Below are 26,639 nucleotides of genomic sequence, written 5' to 3'. Positions count from 1 at the left end.
ATCTCACGCCTTAATAACGCGTGGCCACGACTTATTTATCTCGTTCCCACGCCTTAATAACGCGTGGCCACGACTTATTTATCTCGTTCCCACGCCTTAATAACGCGTGGCCACGACTTATTTATCTCGTTCCCACGCCTTAATAACGCGTGGCCACGACTTGTTTATCTCGTTCCCACGCCTTAATAACGCGTGGCCACGACTTATTTATCTCGTTCCCACGCCTTAATAACGCGTGGCCACGACTTATTTATCTCGTTCCCACGCCTTAATAACGCGTGGCCACGACTTATTTATCTCGTTCCCACGCCTTAATAACGCGTGGCCACGACTTATTTATCTCGTTCCCACGCCTTAATAACGCGTGGCCACGACTTATTTATCTCGTTCCCACGTCTTAATAACGCGTGGCCACGACTTATTTATCTCGTTCCCACGCCTTAATAACGCGTGGCCACGACTTATCTATCTCGTTCCCACGCCTTAATAACGCGTGGCCACGACTTATCTATCTCGTTCCCACGCCTTAATAACGCGTGGCCACGACTTATCTATCTCGTTCCCACGCCTTAATAACGCGTGGCCACGACTTATCTATCTCGTTCCCACGCCTTAATAACGCGTGGCCACGACTTATCTATCTCGTTCCCACGCCTTAATAACGCGTGGCCACGACTTATTTATCTCGTTCCCACGCCTTAATAACGCGTGGCCACGACTTATTTATCTCGTTCCCACGCCTTAATAACGCGTGGCCACGACTTATCTATCTCGTTCCCACGCCTTAATAACGCGTGGCCACGACTTATCTATCTCGTTCCCACGCCTTAATAACGCGTGGCCACGACTTATTTATCTCGTTCCCACGCCTTAATAACGCGTGGCCACGACTTATTTATCTCGTTCCCACGCCTTAATAACGCGTGGCCACGACTTATTTATCTCGTTCCCACGCCTTAATAACGCGTGGCCACGACTTGTTTATCTCGTTCCCACGCCTTAATAACGCGTGGCCACGACTTATTTATCTCGTTCCCACGCCTTAATAACGCGTGGCCACGACTTATTTATCTCGTTCCCACGCCTTAATAACGCGTGGCCACGACTTATTTATCTCGTTCCCACGCCTTAATAACGCGTGGCCACGACTTATTTATCTCGTTCCCACGCCTTAATAACGCGTGGCCACGACTTATTTATCTCGTTCCCACGTCTTAATAACGCGTGGCCACGACTTATTTATCTCGTTCCCACGCCTTAATAACGCGTGGCCACGACTTATCTATCTCGTTCCCACGCCTTAATAACGCGTGGCCACGACTTATCTATCTCGTTCCCACGCCTTAATAACGCGTGGCCACGACTTATCTATCTCGTTCCCACGCCTTAATAACGCGTGGCCACGACTTATCTATCTCGTTCCCACGCCTTAATAACGCGTGGCCACGACTTATCTATCTCGTTCCCACGCCTTAATAACGCGTGGCCACGACTTATTTATCTCGTTCCCACGCCTTAATAACGCGTGGCCACGACTTATTTATCTCGTTCCCACGCCTTAATAACGCGTGGCCACGACTTATCTATCTCGTTCCCACGCCTTAATAACGCGTGGCCACGACTTATCTATCTCGTTCCCACGCCTTAATAACGCGTGGCCACGACTTATCTATCTCGTTCCCACGCCTTAATAACGCGTGGCCACGACTTATTTATCTCGTTCCCACGCCTTAATAACGCGTGGCCACGACTTATTTATCTCGTTCCCACGCCTTAATAACGCGTGGCCACGACTTATTTATCTCGTTCCCACGCCTTAATAACGCGTGGCCACGACTTATTTATCTCGTTCCCACGCCTTAATAACGCGTGGCCACGACTTATTTATCTCGTTCCCACGCCTTAATAACGCGTGGCCACGACTTGTTTATCTCGTTCCCACGTCTTAATAACGCGTGGCCACGACTTATTTATCTCGTTCCCACGCCTTAATAACGCGTGGCCACGACTTGTTTATCTCGTTCCCAAGCCTTAATAACGCGTGGCCACGACTTATTTATCTCGTTCCCACGTCTTAATAACGCGTGGCCACGACTTATTTATCTCGTTCCCACGCCTTAATAACGCGTGGCCACGACTTGTTTATCTCGTTCCCAAGCCTTAATAACGCGTGGCCACGACTTATTTATCTCGTTCCCACGCCTTAATAACGCGTGGCCACGACTTATCTATCTCGTTCCCACGCCTTAATAACGCGTGGCCACGACTTATCTATCTCGTTCCCACGCCTTAATAACGCGTGGCCACGACTTATCTATCTCGTTCCCACGCCTTAATAACGCGTGGCCACGACTTATCTATCTCGTTCCCACGCCTTAATAACGCGTGGCCACGACTTATCTATCTCGTTCCCACGCCTTAATAACGCGTGGCCACGACTTATTTATCTCGTTCCCACGCCTTAATAACGCGTGGCCACGACTTATTTATCTCGTTCCCACGCCTTAATAACGCGTGGCCACGACTTATTTATCTCGTTCCCACGCCTTAATAACGCGTGGCCACGACTTATCTATCTCGTTCCCACGCCTTAATAACGCGTGGCCACGACTTATCTATCTCGTTCCCACGCCTTAATAACGCGTGGCCACGACTTATTTATCTCGTTCCCACGCCTTAATAACGCGTGGCCACGACTTATTTATCTCGTTCCCACGCCTTAATAACGCGTGGCCACGACTTATTTATCTCGTTCCCACGCCTTAATAACGCGTGGCCACGACTTATTTATCTCGTTCCCACGCCTTAATAACGCGTGGCCACGACTTATTTATCTCGTTCCCACGTCTTAATAACGCGTGGCCACGACTTATTTATCTAGTTCCCACGCCTTAATAACGCGTGGCCACGACTTATTTATCTCGTTCCCACGTCTTAATAACGCGTGGCCACGACTTATTTATCTCGTTCCCACGCCTTAATAACGCGTGGCCACGACTTATTTATCTCGTTCCCACGCCTTAATAACGCGTGGCCACGACTTATTTATCTCGTTCCCACGCCTTAATAACGCGTGGCCACGACTTATTTATCTCGTTCCCACGCCTTAATAACGCGTGGCCACGACTTATTTATCTCGTTCCCACGCCTCAATAACGCGTGGCCACGACTTATTTATCTCGTTCCCACGCCTCAATAACGCGTGGCCACGACTTATTTGTCTCGTTCCCACGCCTTAATAACGCGTGGCCACGACTTATTTATCTCGTTCCCACGCCTTAATAACGCGTGGCCACGACTTATTTGTCTCGTTCCCACGCCTTAATAACGCGTGGCCACGACTTATTTATCTCGTTCCCACGCCTTAATAACGCGTGGCCACGACTTATTTATCTCGTTCCCACGCCTTAATAACGCGTGGCCACGACTTATTTATCTCGTTCCCACGCCTTAATAACGCGTGGCCACGACTTATTTATCTCGTTCCCACGCCTTAATAACGCGTGGCCACGACTTATTTATCTCGTTCCCACGCCTTAATAACGCGTGGCCACGACTTATTTATCTCGTTCCCACGCCTTAATAACGCGTGGCCACGACTTATTTATCTCGTTCCCACGCCTTAATAACGCGTGGCCACGACTTATTTATCTCGTTCCCACGCCTTAATAACGCGTGGCCACGACTTATTTATCTCGTTCCCACGTCTTAATAACGCGTGGCCACGACTTATTTATCTCGTTCCCACGCCTTAATAACGCGTGGCCACGACTTATTTATCTCGTTCCCACGTCTTAATAACGCGTGGCCACGACTTATTTATCTCGTTCCCACGCCTTAATAACGCGTGGCCACGACTTATTTATCTCGTTCCCACGCCTTAATAACGCGTGGCCACGACTTATTTATCTCGTTCCCACGCCTTAATAACGCGTGGCCACGACTTATTTATCTCGTTCCCACGCCTTAATAACGCGTGGCCACGACTTATTTATCTCGTTCCCACGCCTTAATAACGCGTGGCCACGACTTATTTATCTCGTTCCCACGCCTTAATAACGCGTGGCCACGACTTATTTATCTCGTTCCCACGCCTTAATAACGCGTGGCCACGACTTGTTTATCTCGTTCCCACGCCTTAATAACGCGTGGCCACGACTTGTTTATCTCGTTCCCACGCCTTAATAACGCGTGGCCACGACTTATTTATCTCGTTCCCACGCCTTAATAACGCGTGGCCACGACTTATTTATCTCGTTCCCACGCCTTAATAACGCGTGGCCACGACTTGTTTATCTCGTTCCCACGCCTTAATAACGCGTGGCCACGCCTTATTTATCTCGTTCCCACGCCTTAATAACGCGTGGCCACGCCTTATTTATCTCGTTCCCACGCCTTAATAACGCGTGGCCACGACTTATTTATCTCGTTCCCACGCCTTAATAACGCGTGACCACGACTTATTTATCTCGTTCCCACGCCTTAATAACGCGTGACCACGACTTATCTATCTCGTTCCCACGCCTTAATAACGCGTGGCTACGACTTATTTATCTCGTTCCCACGTCTTAATAACGCGTAGCCACGACTTATTTATCTCGTTCCCACGCCTTAATAACGCGTGACCACGACTTATTTATCTAGTTCCCACGCCTTAATAACGCGTGGCCACGACTTATTTATCTCGTTCCCACGCCTTAATAACGCGTGGCCACGACTTATTTATCTCGTTCCCACGCCTTAATAACGCGTGGCCACGACTTATTTATCTCGTTCCCACGCCTTAATAACGCGTGGCCACGACTTATTTATCTCGTTCCCACGCCTTAATAACGCGTGGCCACGACTTATTTATCTCGTTCCCACGCCTTAATAACGCGTGGCCACGCCTTATTTATCTCGTTCCCACGCCTTAATAACGCGTGGCCACGACTTATTTATCTCGTTCCCACGCCTTAATAACGCGTGGCCACGACTTATTTATCTCGTTCCCACGCCTTAATAACGCGTGGCCACGACTTATTTATCTCGTTCCCACGCCTTAATAACGCGTGGCCACGACTTATTTATCTCGTTCCCACGCCTTAATAACGCGTGGCCACGACTTATCTATCTCGTTCCCACGCCTTAATAACGCGTGGCCACGACTTATCTATCTCGTTCCCACGCCTTAATAACGCGTGGCCACGACTTATCTATCTCGTTCCCACGCCTTAATAACGCGTGGCCACGACTTATCTATCTCGTTCCCACGCCTTAATAACGCGTGGCCACGACTTATCTATCTCGTTCCCACGCCTTAATAACGCGTGGCCACGACTTATCTATCTCGTTCCCACGCCTTAATAACGCGTGGCCACGACTTATCTATCTCGTTCCCACGCCTTAATAACGCGTGGCCACGACTTATCTATCTCGTTCCCACGCCTTAATAACGCGTGGCCACGACTTATCTATCTCGTTCCCACGCCTTAATAACGCGTGGCCACGACTTATCTATCTCGTTCCCACGCCTTAATAACGCGTGGCCACGACTTATTTATCTCGTTCCCACGCCTTAATAACGCGTGGCCACGACTTATTTATCTCGTTCCCACGCCTTAATAACGCGTGGCCACGACTTATTTATCTCGTTCCCACGCCTTAATAACGCGTGGCCACGACTTATTTATCTCGTTCCCACGCCTTAATAACGCGTGGCCACGACTTATTTATCTCGTTCCCACGCCTTAATAACGCGTGGCCACGACTTATTTATCTCGTTCCCACGCCTTAATAACGCGTGGCCACGACTTATTTATCTCGTTCCCACGCCTTAATAACGCGTGGCCACGACTTATTTATCTCGTTCCCACGCCTTAATAACGCGTGGCCACGACTTATTTATCTCGTTCCCACGCCTTAATAACGCGTGGCCACGACTTATTTATCTCGTTCCCACGCCTTAATAACGCGTGGCCACGACTTATTTATCTCGTTCCCACGCCTTAATAACGCGTGGCCACGACTTATTTATCTCGTTCCCACGCCTTAATAACGCGTGGCCACGACTTATTTATCTCGTTCCCACGCCTTAATAACGCGTGGCCACGACTTATTTAACTCGTTCCCACGTCTTAATAACGCGTGGCCACGACTTATTTATCTCGTTCCCACGCCTTAATAACGCGTGGCCACGACTTATTTATCTCGTTCCCACGCCTTAATAACGCGTGGCCACGACTTATCTATCTCGTTCCCACGCCTTAATAACGCGTGGCCACGACTTATCTATCTCGTTCCCACGCCTTAATAACGCGTGGCCACGACTTATTTATCTCGTTCCCACGCCTTAATAACGCGTGGCCACGACTTATCTATCTCGTTCCCACGCCTTAATAACGCGTGGCCACGACTTATTTATCTCGTTCCCACGCCTTAATAACGCGTGGCCACGACTTATTTATCTCGTTCCCACGTCTTAATAACGCGTGGCCACGACTTATTTATCTCGTTCCCACGCCTTAATAACGCGTGGCCACGACTTATTTATCTCGTTCCCAAGCCTTAATAACGCGTGGCCACGACTTATTTATCTCGTTCCCACGTCTTAATAACGCGTGGCCACGACTTATATATCTCGTTCCCACGCCTTAATAACGCGTGGCCACGACTTATTTATCTCGTTCCCACGCCTTAATAACGCGTGGCCACGACTTATATATCTCGTTCCCACGCCTTAATAACGCGTGGCCACGACTTATCTATCTCGTTCCCACGCCTTAATAACGCGTGGCCACGACTTATCTATCTCGTTCCCACGCCTTAATAACGCGTGGCCACGACTTATCTATCTCGTTCCCACGCCTTAATAACGCGTGGCCACGACTTATTTATCTCGTTCCCACGCCTTAATAACGCGTGGCCACGACTTATTTATCTCGTTCCCACGCCTCAATAACGCGTGGCCACGACTTATTTATCTCGTTCCCACGCCTTAATAACGCGTGGCCACGACTTATTTATCTCGTTCCCACGCCTTAATAACGCGTGGCCACGACTTATTTATCTCGTTCCCACGCCTTAATAACGCGTGGCCACGACTTATTTATCTCGTTCCCACGCCTTAATAACGCGTGGCCACGACTTATTTATCTCGTTCCCACGCCTTAATAATGCGTGGCCACGACTTATTTATCTCGTTCCCACGCCTTAATAACGCGTGGCCACGACTTATTTATCTCGTTCCCACGCCTTAATAACGCGTGGCCACGACTTATTTATCTCGTTCCCACGCCTTAATAACGCGTGGCCACGACTTATTTATCTCGTTCCCACGCCTTAATAACGCGTGGCCACGACTTATTTATCTCGTTCCCACGCCTTAATAACGCGTGGCCACGACTTATTTATCTCGTTCCCACGCCTTAATAACGCGTGGCCACGACTTATTTATCTCGTTCCCACGCCTTAATAACGCGTGGCCACGACTTATTTATCTCGTTCCCACGCCTTAATAACGCGTGGCCACGACTTATTTATCTCGTTCCCACGCCTTAATAACGCGTGGCCACGACTTATTTAACTCGTTCCCACGTCTTAATAACGCGTGGCCACGACTTATTTATCTCGTTCCCACGCCTTAATAACGCGTGGCCACGACTTATTTATCTCGTTCCCACGCCTTAATAACGCGTGGCCACGACTTATCTATCTCGTTCCCACGCCTTAATAACGCGTGGCCACGACTTATCTATCTCGTTCCCACGCCTTAATAACGCGTGGCCACGACTTATTTATCTCGTTCCCACGCCTTAATAACGCGTGGCCACGACTTATCTATCTCGTTCCCACGCCTTAATAACGCGTGGCCACGACTTATTTATCTCGTTCCCACGCCTTAATAACGCGTGGCCACGACTTATTTATCTCGTTCCCACGTCTTAATAACGCGTGGCCACGACTTATTTATCTCGTTCCCACGCCTTAATAACGCGTGGCCACGACTTATTTATCTCGTTCCCAAGCCTTAATAACGCGTGGCCACGACTTATTTATCTCGTTCCCACGTCTTAATAACGCGTGGCCACGACTTATATATCTCGTTCCCACGCCTTAATAACGCGTGGCCACGACTTATTTATCTCGTTCCCACGCCTTAATAACGCGTGGCCACGACTTATCTATCTCGTTCCCACGCCTTAATAACGCGTGGCCACGACTTATCTATCTCGTTCCCACGCCTTAATAACGCGTGGCCACGACTTATCTATCTCGTTCCCACGCCTTAATAACGCGTGGCCACGACTTATCTATCTCGTTCCCACGCCTTAATAACGCGTGGCCACGACTTATTTATCTCGTTCCCACGCCTTAATAACGCGTGGCCACGACTTATTTATCTCGTTCCCACGCCTCAATAACGCGTGGCCACGACTTATTTATCTCGTTCCCACGCCTTAATAACGCGTGGCCACGACTTATTTATCTCGTTCCCACGCCTTAATAACGCGTGGCCACGACTTATTTATCTCGTTCCCACGCCTTAATAACGCGTGGCCACGACTTATTTATCTCGTTCCCACGCCTTAATAACGCGTGGCCACGACTTATTTATCTCGTTCCCACGCCTTAATAATGCGTGGCCACGACTTATTTATCTCGTTCCCACGCCTTAATAACGCGTGGCCACGACTTATTTATCTCGTTCCCACGCCTTAATAACGCGTGGCCACGACTTATTTATCTCGTTCCCACGCCTTAATAACGCGCGGCCACGACTTATTTATCTCGTTCCCACGCCTTAATAACGCGTGGCCACGACTTGTTTATCTCGTTCCCACGCCTTAATAACGCGTGGCCACGACTTATTTATCTCGTTCCCACGCCTTAATAACGCGTGGCCACGACTTATTTATCTCGTTCCCACGCCTTAATAACGCGTGGCCACGACTTATTTATCTCGTTCCCACGCCTTAATAACGCGTGGCCACGACTTATTTATCTCGTTCCCACGCCTTAATAACGCGTGGCCACGACTTATTTATCTCGTTCCCACGCCTTAATAACGCGTGGCCACGACTTATTTATCTCGTTCCCACGCCTTAATAACGCGCGGCCACGACTTATTTATCTCGTTCCCACGCCTTAATAACGCGTGGCCACGACTTGTTTATCTCGTTCCCACGCCTTAATAACGCGTGGCCACGACTTATTTATCTCGTTCCCACGCCTTAATAACGCGTGGCCACGACTTATTTATCTCGTTCCCACGTCTTAATAACGCGTGGCCACGACTTATTTATCTCGTTCCCACGCCTTAATAACGCGTGACCACGCGTTATTAAGCAATAATATTTTTTTTCACCAATGTCACCAGAGGGGCTCCGTAGGTCTCTGTGTTGAGTTTAAAAAAAAAATGCATGTTTACTTCGGAATTTTTCCAATTGGCTTGGCAGGCTGTATTGCAGCCTCTTGTGGGCCGGATTTTGCTTTTTGGTTTGTTTATTTATTTAGCTAATTTGTTTATTTCAGGCAAAAGCACTCCCCAGTGGACCACAAGGGAGACACAGTCATCACATGGTTCATGACATGTCTTATCAACATACAGTACATTTTACATAAAAAGAAAGTAAGCTCCGATTTTGCCTGAAAGGAGTGGGAAGAAAAGTTATTCCACCCCACCCCCATTTTCAATTAATATTCCACACAATGAGCTTCACTGCTACATTTTCCATCCTTACCAATAATGGTAAGGAAACAAAAGCCCAATTCAACACGAGTAGACAGAGTATTGATATACCATTGAGACCCACTCTCTCTATATTGTGACTCGACCTATAGTCATAGCGATAGCGCTGCATTTACGGAGAGTGGTATTCAGTATAGTGGGGCGGCTACGGCTCAGTAGGTAGAGTGTCTCTTAATCCGAAGGTTGCAGGTTCGATTCCCACTGTACACATGTCAAAGTGTCTCTGAGCAAGTCGCTGAACCCCCAAACCACTCCCTGTGTTAGATGGGACTAACGTGTGAAGCACTTTGGCACTGTTAAATCAGTTGAAAAGTGCTATATATGCATCACAATTTAACATTCAGCTTACATTAGAAATATGCCAATTAATCAGTACTTCAAAAAATATTTAAAGAACAAACTCATAAACATTGCTACAACTATTATTATTGTAATTATTACTATCAGTATTAGCAGTAGGAACAGTTGTAGTAATAACTAGTAGTATGAGTAGTAATGTCAGTGGTTAGGTACTTCAAATAATATTTAAAATAACTAAGCACCAACATTAGCACTGTTAAACAAATATTATTATTGTTATTATCACTATTAGTAGTCGCAGTCGTAGGAGGTTGTCCTTCTCCTGTCTTATTATTTTAAACAAAACACACAAAAAAACTTTAAACTACAACATGATACTACGACCATTAATAATAATAACAATAATAAGAATAATAATAATAACAATAAGTATTATTATTATTATTATTATTATCATTATTATTATTATTATTATTGAAGCTGCAAGCAGCCTTGATTGGGACCTAACACTCAAGGTCAGCCTAATCATGGCCTTGGGCCCAAATATTGATCAAATAAACATTTTAAAGGTTTTAACAAGAGGACTTTTATTTTGAAAAATGTCGGTGGCTTTTATTTTGAAAGCCAACTAACTTCTGATCTAGCTAATCGTTTATCAATTTTGGGGGGTTTGGATTTTTAATAAACAAGGACTTTGATTTTGAAAAAAAGTGGGGTGGTTTATTTTGAAAGCCAGCTCACCCCTAACCTAGATAAACACGGAATATCCAGCTTGAAGTCAAAATTGTGATTTTGGTTGAACAAGGATTTTTATTTTGAAGGACTTGTGGGCTTTTATTTTGAAAGCCAGCTTGCTAGCTAAACACTCAATATTCATTCTGAAATCAAGATTAGAATTTTTGATAAACAAGAGCTTTTATTTTGAAGGAGTTTGAGGTTTTATTTAGAAAGTCAGGACATGCAGGTTAAGTGGACAGTTTGATTGACACGGCCTCGTTTAATTGTTAGTGTGAATGATGCTGATGAACACTGCAGTTAGTGATGTCATCAGAGTGGGAGAGAGGATGGATTTTATCTACATATTTGAGAGGCTGCTTGTGGAGTAAGGGAATCCAAGATGGCCGACAACATGGCCACTTCCGGGGGTCACTGCCATTATGTTCCCAATCACCACCACAGCACCACTGTCGGTGGAAGGTGGTCGTACAGGAACTATGACAGCTTCCGCCAGTCGCTGCCGTTGTGTTCCTGAAGCACCATCGCAGCAGTCAGTGGGAGGTGGGAGCACATGATCTGCAGCACCACCGTACTTCTCCACAACTGAAAACCTGCCAGTGCCGTATCAAGATGGTGGCTTATGGGCGCTGACATACTTGTTTGTGTGCGCTGTTATAATTGTACATGGTCAGTGGCATACTACTCTCAAAATTGAAACCCCACCAGTGCGGTATCACAATATGGCGTTGTTGAGGCTCCGACACATTTGTTTGTGGTGGCCGACATGTAAATGGGCAAATGAAATCACGGCTTCGTGGATCATGTTCAGTTCTATGAAGCACAAGTACACTGGAAGGTACATCCAGGTAGAGGTTCTCTGAATAGGTCCAGTGCCAGGTGGGTTGAAGCAGTCAAGAGGGAAACGAGAGCACAAAGTGGACCACAGAACCAAACTGTGCTGGACGAGCACAACTCAGTTTGGATGACCTTTCCTCCTTTTCTTTTTCTTCTTCTGACCGTTGGGGTGCAAGTCAGCGTCTCTCCTCACTGCCGCAACAACGTACAGCTTTTCTACAGGAAGCTTTTCTGAAGCCGAACGCAAAGCTCCACAGTTCTGGTTCAGGACGCCGAATCCACACCCAGTAATGGACAAGTTGCCGCGGCCTCATGAGTACGGCACCACGGCACGGTGAACGTCAACAAAACTGCAACCCCGGACAACGGTTCTTTTCAGCATTATTGATTTGAAGGATTGGATATCAAAGTGTCTTTTACACATTTGGAAGGAATAATACTATATATATATATACTAGGGATGTCCGATAATATCGGCGGGCCGATATTGACTTAAAAATGTAACATTTGGAAATATCGGTATCGGATTTTTACAACCGATAATGGAATTTCCGAGTCTGCATGAACGCAGCATGGGACGTTTACGGGCGCGCGCTTGATGACGTTTAACAACAACAAAGACAACACGCTAGACTCGTGGCTAAGAAGGAGAAGCCCGGTGAATGAAATGTCCGTGGAGGACTGGAGGCTCAACCAGGGGTACCAGGACCATGGAACGGGTCTGACTTTGAGGAGCTGTCTGCTGATTGGCCAGTGATTTACTACACGCCCTCAATATGTTAATATGTGGGCTGTATGAACCCTCTGCTGTCAGTGTGGTCAGCTTTGCTCTGGTTGGTTGTTTTGTTTTTTTTATCTTTGCCGCTCAACTTTCGTGTTGGTCGTGAAAGAGCTGATGTGAGGCAGGGGAGACCGGGGCTCGGGACTGCATTGCGTTGGAGCTTTCTGTTTGCAGCATAGCGTCAGTGTGCCAGGGGAGCACCCCGCGCCAGAGGGGCACCCGGCGCCTGGGGTGCGCCGTGCCCGGGTTGCGCCTCGCAACGGGGGTGTGCACCGCGCCGGGTCTTTGCATCGCGTCTGAGGGTTCTGTTCAAATGCGATGCAGCAGCAGTTAGAGTTCTCGATCCGCTGCATCGCGTTTGAACAGAAAGCTCGGCGCTGCCGGTGGTCGGGCAGAAGGCGGACGCGACGCAAAGAGACGCTCGGAGCAGCCTCCGTGTCCGGCGCTTGAGCAGAAAGCTCAGGGCTCGGGTGTGAAGCAAGTCACCTAAGCGTTCGCTCTTTCTGGACCAACACGGATGTTGCAGCTGCCGCTCTGCGGCTGCAAAAGTAAAAGTTGACAAAACAAATAGTGCAAAGTGGAGGATGTAAACAACAACAACAACAACAGAGAAGTCATAATATCCAGATGGCTGAGACGACTGTTGTAAGTTCACATATCTACAGAGCTCTAAGCCCCACCTACTTTTTAAGCTCCTTTCTGCAGTGGAAACGGGCAGCGGATTTGGCTCTGGTTATGCGTTGCCATACCGCTCCGTAAGGCTCCGTTCCATCCCTACACTTTTTGTGCGGTGGAAACACGGCTTTAGAGGTGGGAGCAATCAATTAGTTAATCACCTGCCGGAGTGTCAGGGAGGGAGGACCCGGTGTTGGTGCGAGATGTGGATCCTCACATCTCTTTCATTAATGCTGACTCCACACACGCATCCCGCACGTGTCCATCACCACTCGGCGGTGACGATTAGATAAACGCTTCCCCACACAGACAAGTAGCATCCAAACAGCTCAATTTGCCATCGTACCTCCGTATGGTCACCAGAGCTTTAATTGCATGTTCCGACATTCGGTTAAAAATTGGGCGTTAAGAACTGGGCCGACGAAGCCGATGGAAGTGTCTACAGCAACAACTGTGCGTCGGTGAAATGCGACCTCCATTTTGGCTCTGTGAGGAACCCCCCTGCGCAGTTCCTCACGCTCCCAGGAAGAGCAAGCCAAACGTCTCAAGTGGATGCGTGTGTACCGACTCCCCCTGGTGGATGTTCGAGGTCATTACACCATTCACACTCCCCCCCCCCCCCCCTCCATACACACAAACACACACACACACACACACACACACACACACACACACACACACACACACACACACACACACACACTACATAGTTTTCCACAATTGAAAACGTGCCAGTGCAGTATCAAGATGGTGGCTTATGGGCGCTGACATACTTGTATAATCTCAACATAAAGCCAATTTTAATAATACATTCTGATGCAAAATAAAGTGAATTGCCCAAAAAAACATCTCCTATAGCTGTTGCATTATGGGTGTTTTTACAAACTCATCCTGGCAGCATGGCTTTGAGGCTAATGTTACTTTGCTTGCTTTCATGACAGCATCACTGATATCTCATCTCAGGTCTCAGTGTTGTGTTGGGTCTGCTACTCTTAAGGAATTTGTTAAAAAAATGTTTTTATACCACCATCATACCTTACCATTTGCTCTATGGTTTGGAGCAGGCCGGCTTATGTTTGACCACCGTGCTGTACATGCACTCTCCCTCTTGTACTCCTTTGGTTACTACTACTAGTAGGGCTTTATGATTTCCGAGATAATTGAATAATTAATGCATAAAAAATTAATGCATAAAGAAAAAAGAAATTCCCTACAACTTACAGCTAATTCATTGATCATCTAACAGTTTGAAGAGTATTTTTTCACAAAATTGTGTTGACGGGAAAAACCTCTGGTCGAGCAGCCACGTGCAAAAGGTGGAAGCCTGGATGGTGTCAGCTGTCGAAATTAAAATATTCATATAGCATGCTGAGAATTCTGAAAGGAAAAGCTAAAAGTGGAAAAGTGATTAAAAGTAGAAAATTCAAGAAATATTGCACAAAAGGTTTGATGAATCAGACCTCATAAATCTCTACCATCAAGCTTATTTCATGCAAATATTCAGACGTGATCCAACAATGTGCAAACTGTATTTATAAATGGAAAGCAAAGGTAAAACCATGAATCTAAAGACTGTATTTGCAGCCAAAGTTTGTCAGAATAATATAAAATATCTGGATCTGCTGCAGGTTTGCTTGCAGAGACTCAAATGCATTAAAGTGCAATTCTCCTCAATTCTTATCCAGTTTCATCTGCCCTTGTGTCCATTCCACATGAACTCTTCTTCAGCTGTACAGAACAACCCGGATGTCGTGCCGACTTTCTTTCTGCCTTCCTCTTTCCTCATGCAGGATGAAAAGACCCGAGACTAAAATCTTAAAGCGTCACAAAGCAGCTGCAGAGTGGGTGTTTTAGCTGCAAGCAGCACTTAGTGGATGTTTTATGAGTATAAATAGCAATAGTAAAAGATTTTCTTTAAATCACTGTGATGTAATCTTTCTTGATATTGGCAGATGGATGAGCTCGTAGTTTTACTACGAGCTCATCCATCTGCTGTCTGTCCGCCTTTAATTCCTGTGAACTACTGTGATCTGCTCATTGTACTGAGAAAATACTATTGGGGATGAGATGACCTATAAGGCTGATTTCAATTTTTGCATTTGTCATGAGCACATGAATTTAAATAATTCAGACTTGGTGCTAAAATGACTCATTCAAATATATATGTGTTTAGAAAACCTGCTACTAAAGTCAGTACACATTGTAAACTGTACTGTACTTTGATTTTTGCAGATATTTTTCTTGTCGTTTTCTTTTCTGGGCCAATATGAGGCTGATGAAAGCATGTGGAAGCAGAGAGGTTAAAGGGAAAGTAATTAAGTAAGAAAGTAAGAAAAACCAAAAAGGTGAAGAAAGAGGTCATGCATGAATAAAGCATTTCTGTCTCAGATCTGGCTGTTAAACAAGAAAATATATTATTTCCATGTCCTCTCCACCCTCCACTAGTACCATCCAGACGCCTCCACAAAGGTTAAAATGTATTAACAGTGAATGTGTATGTATTTCTATAATTAAAATAAAGCTAAAATGTGCTGTTTGTTGGTTTTAGGTTTTCCTTTCAGGGACAGAAACAGAATGATCAATTTTTCATTCTTTCTAAATGACCAATGAAGAAACTTTCAAGAAGTAATTCTGTTCAAAAAAAAGGTTCAAATTGAAAAATCTATTCAGTCTTAAGAGAAATATTTGCTGCTTTAAAAATTATGAAAATCAAGTCTCATTAATATCATCTGTTGCATTTCGTCCTCCTGTATATTTTGTGTTTATTCTTTACATTATTGTTCATAACACCAAACCTTATTGTTGGTTGTTGATGCTGATTATAATCATTGCTGCACACAGCCTGATGTTTAAGTGTATGAATAAGTGGTTCGGAGATTTGTTGAAATTATAATTATAATGAATAGGGATGCAGCAATACAGCGGGATGCAGCGATTTTTTCCAAAACGGTTGAGTATGAGTACTTGCATTTGAGTACTTGAGTACTTAAATTTACTTTTTTTTTTTTTTTCTAGCACTGCCACTTACACTGTTAGAAAACATTGTGTGTGTGGCCCCTTTAACAGACGAGCTGCTCGCTAGACCAGCGTGCACTAGAGAGCAAGCGTGCTTATGCTGAGCGGGTCCAGCATTGGGATGAGCGAGTTCACCACTCTCTGTACCTGCTCAACCATCTCAATTATCCAAGAGATGTCGGTGGGGAATCCATGATGGCGGTGTTGCGGGCGCCGCCATACTTATTTACAGGTCGCCGCCATCTTGAAATCGAGCAAGGCGGAAGCGTGACTGGAGATGATGCAAAATGACGCAAGGAAGTGACGTCACAAAAGCGACATACAGGAAGGGACGTATAGGACTGAAAACGTAGGGAATTACGTTCCCGGAGGCCGACCCACAGTTAGTGACGTTCTGACCGAACATGCAGGAAGGTACGTAGACGACATGAACACTTGAGAAGTGACGTAGCGGGACCCACTCGCCAGATATGGCGTCAGAAATGACGCACGTTTATGGTTTCTTTTTTCCATCTTTCGTATGTCAACAGAAGGACTATCTTCTCATAAGGTAAAGATTTGCCTTGTTGTCTCTATAGTAACGATCATCCTGCTCTGATAAGAAGCAGTAGTTTATCACTGTTAATGAGAGTAGGAGGAGTTTTGTGGTTAAGTTAGGAGCAATGAAAGTTTAAGTTACTCTTTCTATCCTCGTTCCTTGTTTTGGTGTATTAAGTGTCATTTCTTGTCTTGTGAAAACTTTCTCCTGTAACTTTTGGTGTTTTAAGAATTAAGAATGTGCCGACATTGAACTGCACCAGTAATCATATCATTCTGTATTAATGGATGTTTACAACGAGCTTGCTGCTGTGTTTTTTATCCCAGATATTATATATCAGCTGGATATATAAAAAAAAAAAAAATTCCCCTCTCGCCCTCCGCGGGCGGTCACCTGTTTTTCTATTCCAAGCTCGGGTCCTCTACCAGAGGCCTGGGAGCTTGAGGGTCCTGGTCCTCTACCAGAGGCCTGGGAGCTTGAGGGTCCTGGTCCTCTACCAGAGGCCTGGGAGCTTGAGGGTCCTGGTCCTCTACCAGAGGCCTGGGAGCTTGAGGGTCCTGGTCCTCTACCAGAGGCCTGGGAGCTTGAGGGTCCTGCGCAGTATCTTTGCTGTTCCAAGTACTGCACTTTTCTGGACTGAGATGTCCGAGGTTGTTCCAGGGATCTTCTGTAGCCACTCCTCCAGTTTGGGGGTTCCTGCCCCGAGGGCACTACTGTCACCTTCACCTTCCAAGCCCTCTGCAGCTCCTCTCTGAGCCCTTGGTATTTCTTCTTTCTGATGTTACCATCACTTGGTATTGCTACATCCACCACCACGGCTTTCCTCTGCCCTTTATCAACCACCACGATGTCTGGTTGGTTCTCCATTACCATCCTGTCTGTCTGTATCTGGAAGTCCCACAGGATCTTGGCTCGGTCATTCTCCACCACCTTTGGGGGGTCTCCCACTGTGACCTTGGGGTTTCCAGACCATACTCCGCACAGATGTTTCGGTACACTATGCCAGCCACTTGGTTATGGCGTTCCATGTATGCTTTCCCAGCCAGCATCTTGCACCCTGCAGTTATGTGCTGGATGGTCTCAGGTGCCTCTTTGCACAGTCTACACCTTGGGTCTTGTCTGGTGTGGTAGATCTGGGCTTCTATGGCTCTGGTGCTCAGAGCCTGCTCCTGTGCAGCCAGGATGAGGGCCTCTGTCCTGTAGGCCAGCCCTCTCTAGCCATTGGTAGGACTTCTTGAGGTCAGCCACTTCAGTTATGTTCCGGTGGTACATCCCATGTAGGGGCTTGTCCTCCCATGATGGTCCCTCTTCCAGCACCTCCTCATCTCGCCATTGTCTGAGACTTTCGTTGAGTATGTCATCCGTTGGAGCCCTGTCCTTGATGTACGTATGGAGCTTGGATGTTTCATCCTGGATAGTGGCTCTCACGCTCACTAGTCCTCGGCCTCCTTCCTTACGGCTAGCATACAGTCTCAAGGTGCTGGATTTGGGATGGAACCCACCATGCATGGTAAGGAGCTTTCGTGTCTTAACATCCGTGGTCTGTATCTCTTCCTTTGGCCACCTTATTATACCCGCAGGGTACCTGATCACTGGCAGGGCGTAGCTGTTTATTGCCCAGGACTTGTTCTTGCCATTGAGCTGGCTTCTTAGGACTTGCCTCACTCGCTGGAGGTATTTGGCCGTTGCCGCTTTCCTTGTTGCCTGTTCAAGGTTGCCATTTGCCTGTGGTATTCCCAGGTACTTGTAACTGTCCTCAATGTCTGCTATTGTTCCTTCTGGGAGTGAGACCCCTTCAGTGTGGACTACCTTGCCTCGCTTTGTCACCATCCTACTACTTTCTCAAGCCCGAATGACATCCCAATGTCATTGCTGTAGATCCTGGTGGTGTGGATCAGGGAGTCTATGTCCCGTTCGCTCTTGGCGTACAGCTTGATGTCATCCATGTAGAGGAGGTGACTGATCGTGGCCCCGTTCCTGAGGCGGTATCCGTAGCCTGTCTTGTTGATTATTTGGCTTAGGGGGTTCAGACCTATGCAGAACAGCAGTGGGGACAGAGCATCACCTTGGTATATGCCACATTTGATGGACACTTGTGCAAGTGGCTTACCATTGGCCTCGAGGGTGGTTTTCCACAACCTCATCGAGTTTGCAACGAACGCTCTTAGAGTCCTGTTGATGTTGTACAGCTCCAAGCATTCAGTGATCCATGTGTGTGGCATTGAGTCGTAGGCTTTCTTGTAATCAATCCAGGCAGTGCACAGGTTGGTATTACGGGACCTGCAGTCTTGGGCAACTGTTCTGTCAACTAGGAGCTGGTGTTTGGCTCCTCTGGTATCTCTACCAATGCCTTTCTGTGCTTTGCTCATGTATTGATCCATGTGCCCGCTCATCTTAGCCGCGATGATGCCTGACATGAGCTTCCATGTTGTGGAGAGGCAGGTTATTGGCCGGTAGTTGGATGGGACTGCACCTTTGGTGGGATCCTTCAGGATCAGGATTGTTCGCCCTTCGGTTAGCCATTCTGGGTGAGTCCCATCTCTGAGCAGCTGGTTCATTTGTGCTGCCAGGCGCTCATGGAGAGCTGTGAGTTTCTTTAGCCAGTAGGCCTGGATCATGTCAGGGCCTGGTGCTGTCCAGTTTTTCATACCTGAGACTCTTTCTTGGATGTCTGCCGCTGTGATGGTAACTGGATTCTGTTCAGGGATGTTGCTGTGTTCCTCCCTCAGAGACACCAGCCATTGAGCACCGATGTTATGTGCTGCCTCCTTTTCCCATATGCTCTTCCAGTACCTTTACAGTTTCCAGCCTTGGTGGGTCTACTCTGCTGTTATTACCCTGCCACTGAGCATACACTTTCGCAGGTTGCGTTGCGAACAGCCTGTTTATTCGCCTGGCTTCAATGTCTCTCGTGTACCTCTTTAGGCGGCTGGCCAAGGCTTGGAGTCTTTGTTTGGCAGTTTCGAGTGCTTCAGGTATGGGCATCTGGGTGTACCTCTTGGGTAACGGTCTTTTCATTGCACCTCTCTGGGCCTCTGTCAGTTGACTCACTTCTTTCCGTGTTGCCTTGATGTTAGCCTCCAGCCGTCTTTTCCATGGTGGGTGTTGTTTCTCATGGCTCCCATGGTTGCTCTTATAGCCAAGCATCTCTAGGATCACTGCTGCTGAAGTGTATATCAGCTCATTGGTTTCAGTGATTGTTGTGGTAGGGATCACTCTAACTGCTGCATTCACAGTTTCCAGGAGACTTTCTGAAGGTACTTCACTTAGCCGTTGCAATCGGTGTCGGGGTTGCCTTGTGTTCATTCTCGCCATGATTTTAGCGTGACGACTCTCGTACTCGCACTCATCAAAAATGCTTTATCCGGCTCATTCCTAGTCCAGCATGAAGCTATACATAAAACTAACTGCCAAATAAATACAACAAGTGTTCATCTTGAACCTGAGTTCAATGTCCTGCTTTCCACCGGCTGTGATTTGAGGGAGTTAACCGCTCCTCATTGCCCGTGATGTGCATGATGTATAGTCACAATGGATGGTATTACTTTAAACTCCAGTACCAGTGTGAGCAACCTGGGAGTTATTTTTGACCAGCATTGATCCTTTAATTCAGACATTAAACAAATCTGCAGGACTTCCTTTTTTCCCCTATGCAATATTTCCAAAATTAGAAACATGCTGACTCAGAGTGATGCTGAAAAAGTAATCCACGCATTTATTACTTGGAGAGTAGACTATTGTAACTCCCTATTATCAGGGTGTCCAAATAATTGCTTAAAAAGTCTTCAATTAATTCAAAATGCTGCAGCAAGAGTCCTGACAAGGACCAGCATAAGAGATCACATCACTCCAATACTAACCTCTCTTCAATGGCTCCCTGTTAAATCTAGAATAGAATTTAAAATCCTTCTTCTAACCTATAAAGCCCTTAACAACCAGGCTTCATCATATCTTAAAGAACTATTAGTCCCATGTCTCCCAAGAAGAACACTTGGTTCTCAGAGTACTGCCTTACTGGAGGTTCCTAGGTTTTCTAAAAGTAGAATGAGGCATAACTTTCTGTCTTGTGGAACCAGATCCCTGTTTCAGTTAGGGAGGCTGAAATCGTCTCTACTTTTAAGGCAAAACTCAAAACTTTTATATTTACTAAAGCTTATAGTTAGGGCTGTTTCAAGATAGACAAGGAAAACATGCAGGGCCCTCAAGGACCGGAGTTTGAGACCCCTGCCCGAGACCCCCCAACACACACACACACACACCCCATCTCTCTCTCTCTCTCTCTTCTGTTCTACCCCTTGCTAACTCTACTGCTCAAACTACCGTCCCACCTCTCTACCTCTCTCTCCTGCCTCTCTCCATCTTTACCCCCTCACCACCACCATCACCGCACCGCTCCTTGTGTGATCTCTGAAGATGGAGTTGGATGTTGGTGATGTGAAGCCTCCTGTGGAGTGGAGATCATCCTGCTCCAACGAGGTTCTGCCTCCCTACACAAACCAGGACTTGAATCCCCACCCCCTGACCCCCTGTCTGTCTTCCCTCTCCTCCCCTCTCCTCTACCTTCTCACCCCAACCAACCACCAGAAAAGCTGCTGCCTCTGAGTCTGGTTTCTGCAAAGGTTTCTTCTTGTTAGAGGGAGTTTTTCCTTTCCACAGTCACTCTGCCATGTGGATCCGTTGGGTCTCTGTTAAAAGCACTTGGAAATGACTGTATTGTATTTGGTGCTATATTAATAAAGTTGAATTGAATTGAATCTCTGCTCCTTTAAGTTATAGTTACTTACTCTTTTTGCAAATCTCTTCTGGATATTGACTTGTAAAGTTCTTTTATGAGCTTTTTACATAATTTGGAGAATACTATAATCTACTATGTTGGGAAATGTCAACAATTTTAAGAATAATAATACGTTTTAATTGACTCTCTGTAGGGATCTAACAAGACTACAGACAGTTTGTTTATTTCCAATGAAAGACAATTTTCATTTGTCATGATACACAATCATGACGTGAATTCTGACTCAGGAATGTGACCGAGCATCACTCACAGCAGGGGGGGACCTTTTACCACAGCAGACCCATGCAGATCCTCCCTCCTATCTGCTCAAAAGACACTTCCCCATGCACTCAGCCAGTCACCGATTGGGTGAGGCTTCTAAGATTTCACACCTTCAAATCCCCCAACTCTCATCAAAAGACTTGGAAAGATTCTCTCAAAAAGGCTTTTGCTCCTGTTCTTCAATGGAGGAGATGCCCTCAGAACCAGCTAACCACAGTTAGCAGGAGGTGCTAACTACAACAGAAGACACCAGCTTCCCTCCAGAAAATGTGTTCATTTCTCGGGAAAGATCATTTTCATTTGTTATGATAACAACTATCATGATGTGAATTCTGACTCAGATATGTAATTGACCATCACCTTTTGCCACAGCAGACTCATGCAAATCCTCCCTCCTTTCTGCTCAAAAGACGCTTCCCCTATGCACTCAGCATTGGGTGAAGCTCTCAGGATTTCACACCTTCAAATCCCCAACCTTTATCAAAACAGTTGGAGAGATTCTCTCAAAAAGGTTTTTGCTTCTGTTCTTCGATGGAGGAGGTTACTGGAGGCAGCTCACCCAGCGTTAGCATACAGCTAACACCAGAAAAGTCCTCCAGAAAAAGCCTCCACTCCTCTGCTGACCCGACCACGTGGGTCAGACACTTCCCCCGGGACCAGAGACCAGCACCCAGAGTCTGATCTCCTATCCACCAGGAAAACCAACCAGTTTTTCCAGGACGAGACCGGCTAAACGACACCTCACAGAACCTTAGTTAATAACCTTAGTTAAACCTGATGCTATGATAGAACTGTTTAACTTTTATGAAGATGTGTTGATTCTGTTACAGTGATTGAGTTCTATAGATAATGATATTAGGAGCAGTGATCAACCTGTAAACCAACGTTAGCTCTGCCACAGACACAGGGTCTGCATGCTAATCTTTGCTTTACTAACTAGTTAACTCACAATCCTACACATATCACATCAAAGTTCCATTGTTCTCCAGCACATGGTGGAGACCCAGGACAGACTTCCTGTTCTCTGATAACCTCCATTTGAATGTAGTTTCTTGTGATCCGCCATCTTGTTTTGTAGTTCCATCACACGTCTCACACACACACTCCCTCCAACTCACTCTCTCTCTTTCTCCATCCACACACACACATGCACACACACCTACAAGCTGTGTACAGGTAGTCAGTCTGTGTTTCATTTGTTTTCATTGTAAATAAATATAATGTTTGGAATCATACTTGTTGTGTTATTAATGAGCACAACGGTGAATGAAATGTCGACTCTTCTGTGTCAAGAACTCCAAAATCCTTCAAGCTTTACTGTTAATTCTGGTAATTGTAATTAATTTAACTATTAATTCAAATTCCTGATGAACTGTTTAGTATATCTTATGAGACTGATAGAACTGAATACACTGTAGCATTTTTGGTTTACATTGTATTGTTATCAGATCAAAAAAAGAAGACATTTTTATTTTTGTTAGCTTTGTCTCAAAATAAATAGCAGACATTGTTTTCAAACCATCAGGGGCCTAAATATAACAAGTTAATTTGCAGGCAGTTTATCAGACGTTACAGAGAAGATAAAAGACATCGCTAACCTACACTTATTTAGACTGCCCAGATGAAACTGCTGCTTCTTCCCTCCAAAACTATCCTACAGCTGAATAATAACCCTTTTCCATGCAGTTGGTATCGTTTTCTGAGAACAATAATACTCAGTGACACATGAGGTTTGTTGTTGTTGTCTTATGTTTGACAGTCAAGGAGGATTTTGGGGATTTCTGTGAAGCCCCTGCAAGGGTATGAGTCATCAGCATTCACATTCACGCACGCACGTACGCACGCACGCACGCACGCACGCACGCACGCACGCACGCACGCACGCACGCACGCACGCACGCACGCACGCACGCACGCACGCACGCACACACACACACACACACACACACACACACACACACACACACACACACACACACACACACACGCGCGCGCGCGCACGCACGCACGCACACACACACACACACACACACACATATACATCAGAGTGTACACATTCAATGATCCGCACTATAATTAGCTCCCTGGATACGAAGCCAAGAAAGAGCCATAAAAATGAAGTGGCTTTTATTACTAAAAATATCGGTAGTTGTAATCTCTCGATTGGAGAAAACACAACCTTGTTAAAAACATCACGTCGAAGTCAATCCATCTTCTAAAAATGAAGAAAACAACATCTCATCTTAAATGTCAGTGAGAAAAAGGCCTCAACCCTCCTGTTGCCAAGGTTACGCCAGAGCTGAATAGGAGACGAAGAGGAGGAGGAGGAGGAGGTGATGATGGTTTTCACTTAGGGGGGAAAAAAAAGCAGGGGAGATCTGACAGAATAATACATTTAACCCTGCCTTTTTCCTGCCTCAGTAACACTCCATCTCTCCCTTTTCCCTCCCGACCCACACGCTCCAGTTTTAATAATGACCAGATCATTTCCATGCTGAGAAAACTAGAGAGAAATAGCTGAGCTGGTGGGTTCAAAGAGCCTGAATACAGCCAGGAGTAAGACTCCAGCATGATTACAATAAAGTGAAAATCTCTCTCTGGGGTAATCTGGGGAATCGTATGTCATCAGACTTGTTTCTGGTGTCCTTCCTGACATGGCAGGAAGCTGAAAGTAGCAGCTCTTCAGGACCAAACAGAGAAAACAGCCTAAGCTGAGCTCAACATCCCAAAGACAACCACAGAAATGTTGACATACTGTATATGAAGTATTTTACTAATTTCCAAAACAAATGCTTGCATTATCTTGGGGTGGGTTTCCTTTCCAGACTGTTTTCAATTCAATTTCGGACTGAACAAAGCTATAGATTATTTTTCTGACTTATAATTTTCCATAAATAAGATCACCTGTAATCAATACTTATAAAAATGCATTTTTTTTTATTTTTTTTTAAACAACTTGAACGAAAAGGTTCTACTGAGCTTGTGCAGAACTATTTGCTGGGGAGATGCATATGTGCAGTAGCAGTGGTTCAGAAAAGTTGCAGATTCCACCATTTCCATGGAGACAAAGTTGGAGTATTTTCAAAAAGTTCCACATCGAGAGCCCAAAAAGTTCAAAAAGGTGCATTTTCAGTGGCTCCAAGCACTGTCATAGTGAAAAGGGACACCCAAAACACAACAGACATTTTGTGTTTTCACTTGTAAATGTTTTGTAAACAGGACCTTCGCTGTTACTATTTCATTAAACTCCTGTTTACTGAAAGAGGAAAGCATCCTCGATAACTAACACCACCCTAAGATAGCAACATGAAAGACGTCACCGTAAGTAAGACTGGCATTGTCAAACTCTACAAACCTCTATGGAAAGGGAGTTTCCTGGCTGTGGCTCAGTTGGTAGAGTGGTTAACCTTCATTCAGAGAGTTGCAGGTTCAATACCCCAGCTCCCCATCCACACTTCATCAAAGTGTCCTTGCATGTTAGCCTCCTCCATTGGAGTGTGAATGTGATTAACAGTGTAAAACGCTTTGGCAACATACTGTATATAAGTGAAAATGCTCAGACAACAGTCAAAATTTTGAGTAATTTATAGTCATGTATTTTCAACATTGACCACAAAACATACTCTGTATAAAAATCCAATTGCATCAATAAACTCCAGCACCTGTCATGGGCTAGTTTCTATATGTTAGGTTAGCTTCATATCAGCGCAGTCCACTACTGTGTCACACATCAATAGTCAAATGAAACTGAATGTTATGTGAACAACACGGTGTTTTTTCCCCTTCATTACCTTTCTATCGGGGCCGTTGCAGTTGAGGCTCATCCCGCGCTCGTCTGTGATCTCTGTGATCTCCGACAGGTCGTCATCTTCAAACTCATCCAGGCTGATGTCGTGGGTCAACCTGTTGGAAAGAGGAGGTCTGGTATTTAAATATATCAGAAAAGAATGGAAGATAAATGCAGTTTATTTCGAATGAAAGGAAATGAGTTGACTTCAAAAAGACATCTGACGTCAACAGGGAGGTGATTCTCTGCAGAATATGGCTGCAGGCCTGATTGTTTGAGTTTTCAGTGACCAGTACTGTGAGAGTGTAAATTATGAGCAGGTTGCAAATGGTTGAACATATTAAACAGATAAAGACAAAACCATTTAATATGAAGTAGGTGAGCAACAGAAATCTGCTATGGCTTGAACACAGAGGGGCCGGCAGTGTGGCTCATATTTAATCACCCCGGATAGAAACTAGGTTCGATAGCTATTTCTTCTTTAATGACCATTTTGATGAATCCTATCAGACAGATGTAATGCAAAAATCCTTTAAGGCCACTTTAATTACTAAGAATATGAGCAAGAAGAAGTACTCATTGAGGCATCATAACTGTTCTTGGAGCTATGAGAAGTACAAATGCAAAAAATACTTCCAGCAGTGATAGAAAGAAATGGATAAACAGCAGTTAACAGTTGCCATGTTTCTAGGCTTCCATTGACCTGTGCTGTATCTTTGAAACAACGTGGGATTTAACTTCATATTGGCAGGATTGATCACAAGCAGGAGACACAACTCTCACTCAGTGACAGGCTGCTGGTGGAGCATTAGCAGCATGACACGCACGCACACACACACACACACACACACACACACACACACACACACACACACACACACACACACACACACACACACACACACACACACACACACACACACACACACACACACACACACACACAGTGAGGAAGCAAAGGAAAACAGTCGCAGATGGTCGATCACTTTACAAGTTTCCTGTTGAAGAAAAGAATCATGGCAGGTTCAGATCAGACTGAACATTCTCTAAATGTACATCCCTTCCTTCTAATGGCAACATGGGTAAATGTCGAGATGGAAGCAGTTCTTAAGATGAGCCTCTGTGAGAAAAGCCCTTCACAATTATCACCAGGCAATAGAGGACATGTCCTTCTGTCATAGGAGA

General features: G+C 45.7%; 1 protein-coding gene across 1 annotated transcript in view; it reads right to left on the bottom strand.

Moving 5' to 3' along the window:
- Window positions 1-26,639, bottom strand: part of mapk8ip1b (mitogen-activated protein kinase 8 interacting protein 1b) — a gene marked incomplete at its 5' end in the record, with an annotated part of 101,261 nt that overhangs the window by 47,353 nt on the left and 27,269 nt on the right. Inside the window, one exon of the mRNA XM_080520605.1 lies at window positions 25,459-25,570. Within this exon, the coding sequence (XP_080376731.1) occupies window positions 25,459-25,570 (112 nt within the window). The remainder of the gene's footprint in view (window positions 1-25,458; window positions 25,571-26,639) is intronic.

The sequence above is a fragment of the Blennius ocellaris genome (assembly GCF_963422515.1).
Source record: "Blennius ocellaris genome assembly, chromosome: 1".
Taxonomy (NCBI): domain Eukaryota; kingdom Metazoa; phylum Chordata; class Actinopteri; order Blenniiformes; family Blenniidae; genus Blennius; species Blennius ocellaris.
The sequence above is the reverse complement of the archived record's forward strand: the minus strand, read 5'-3'. Positions and strand labels throughout refer to the sequence as shown.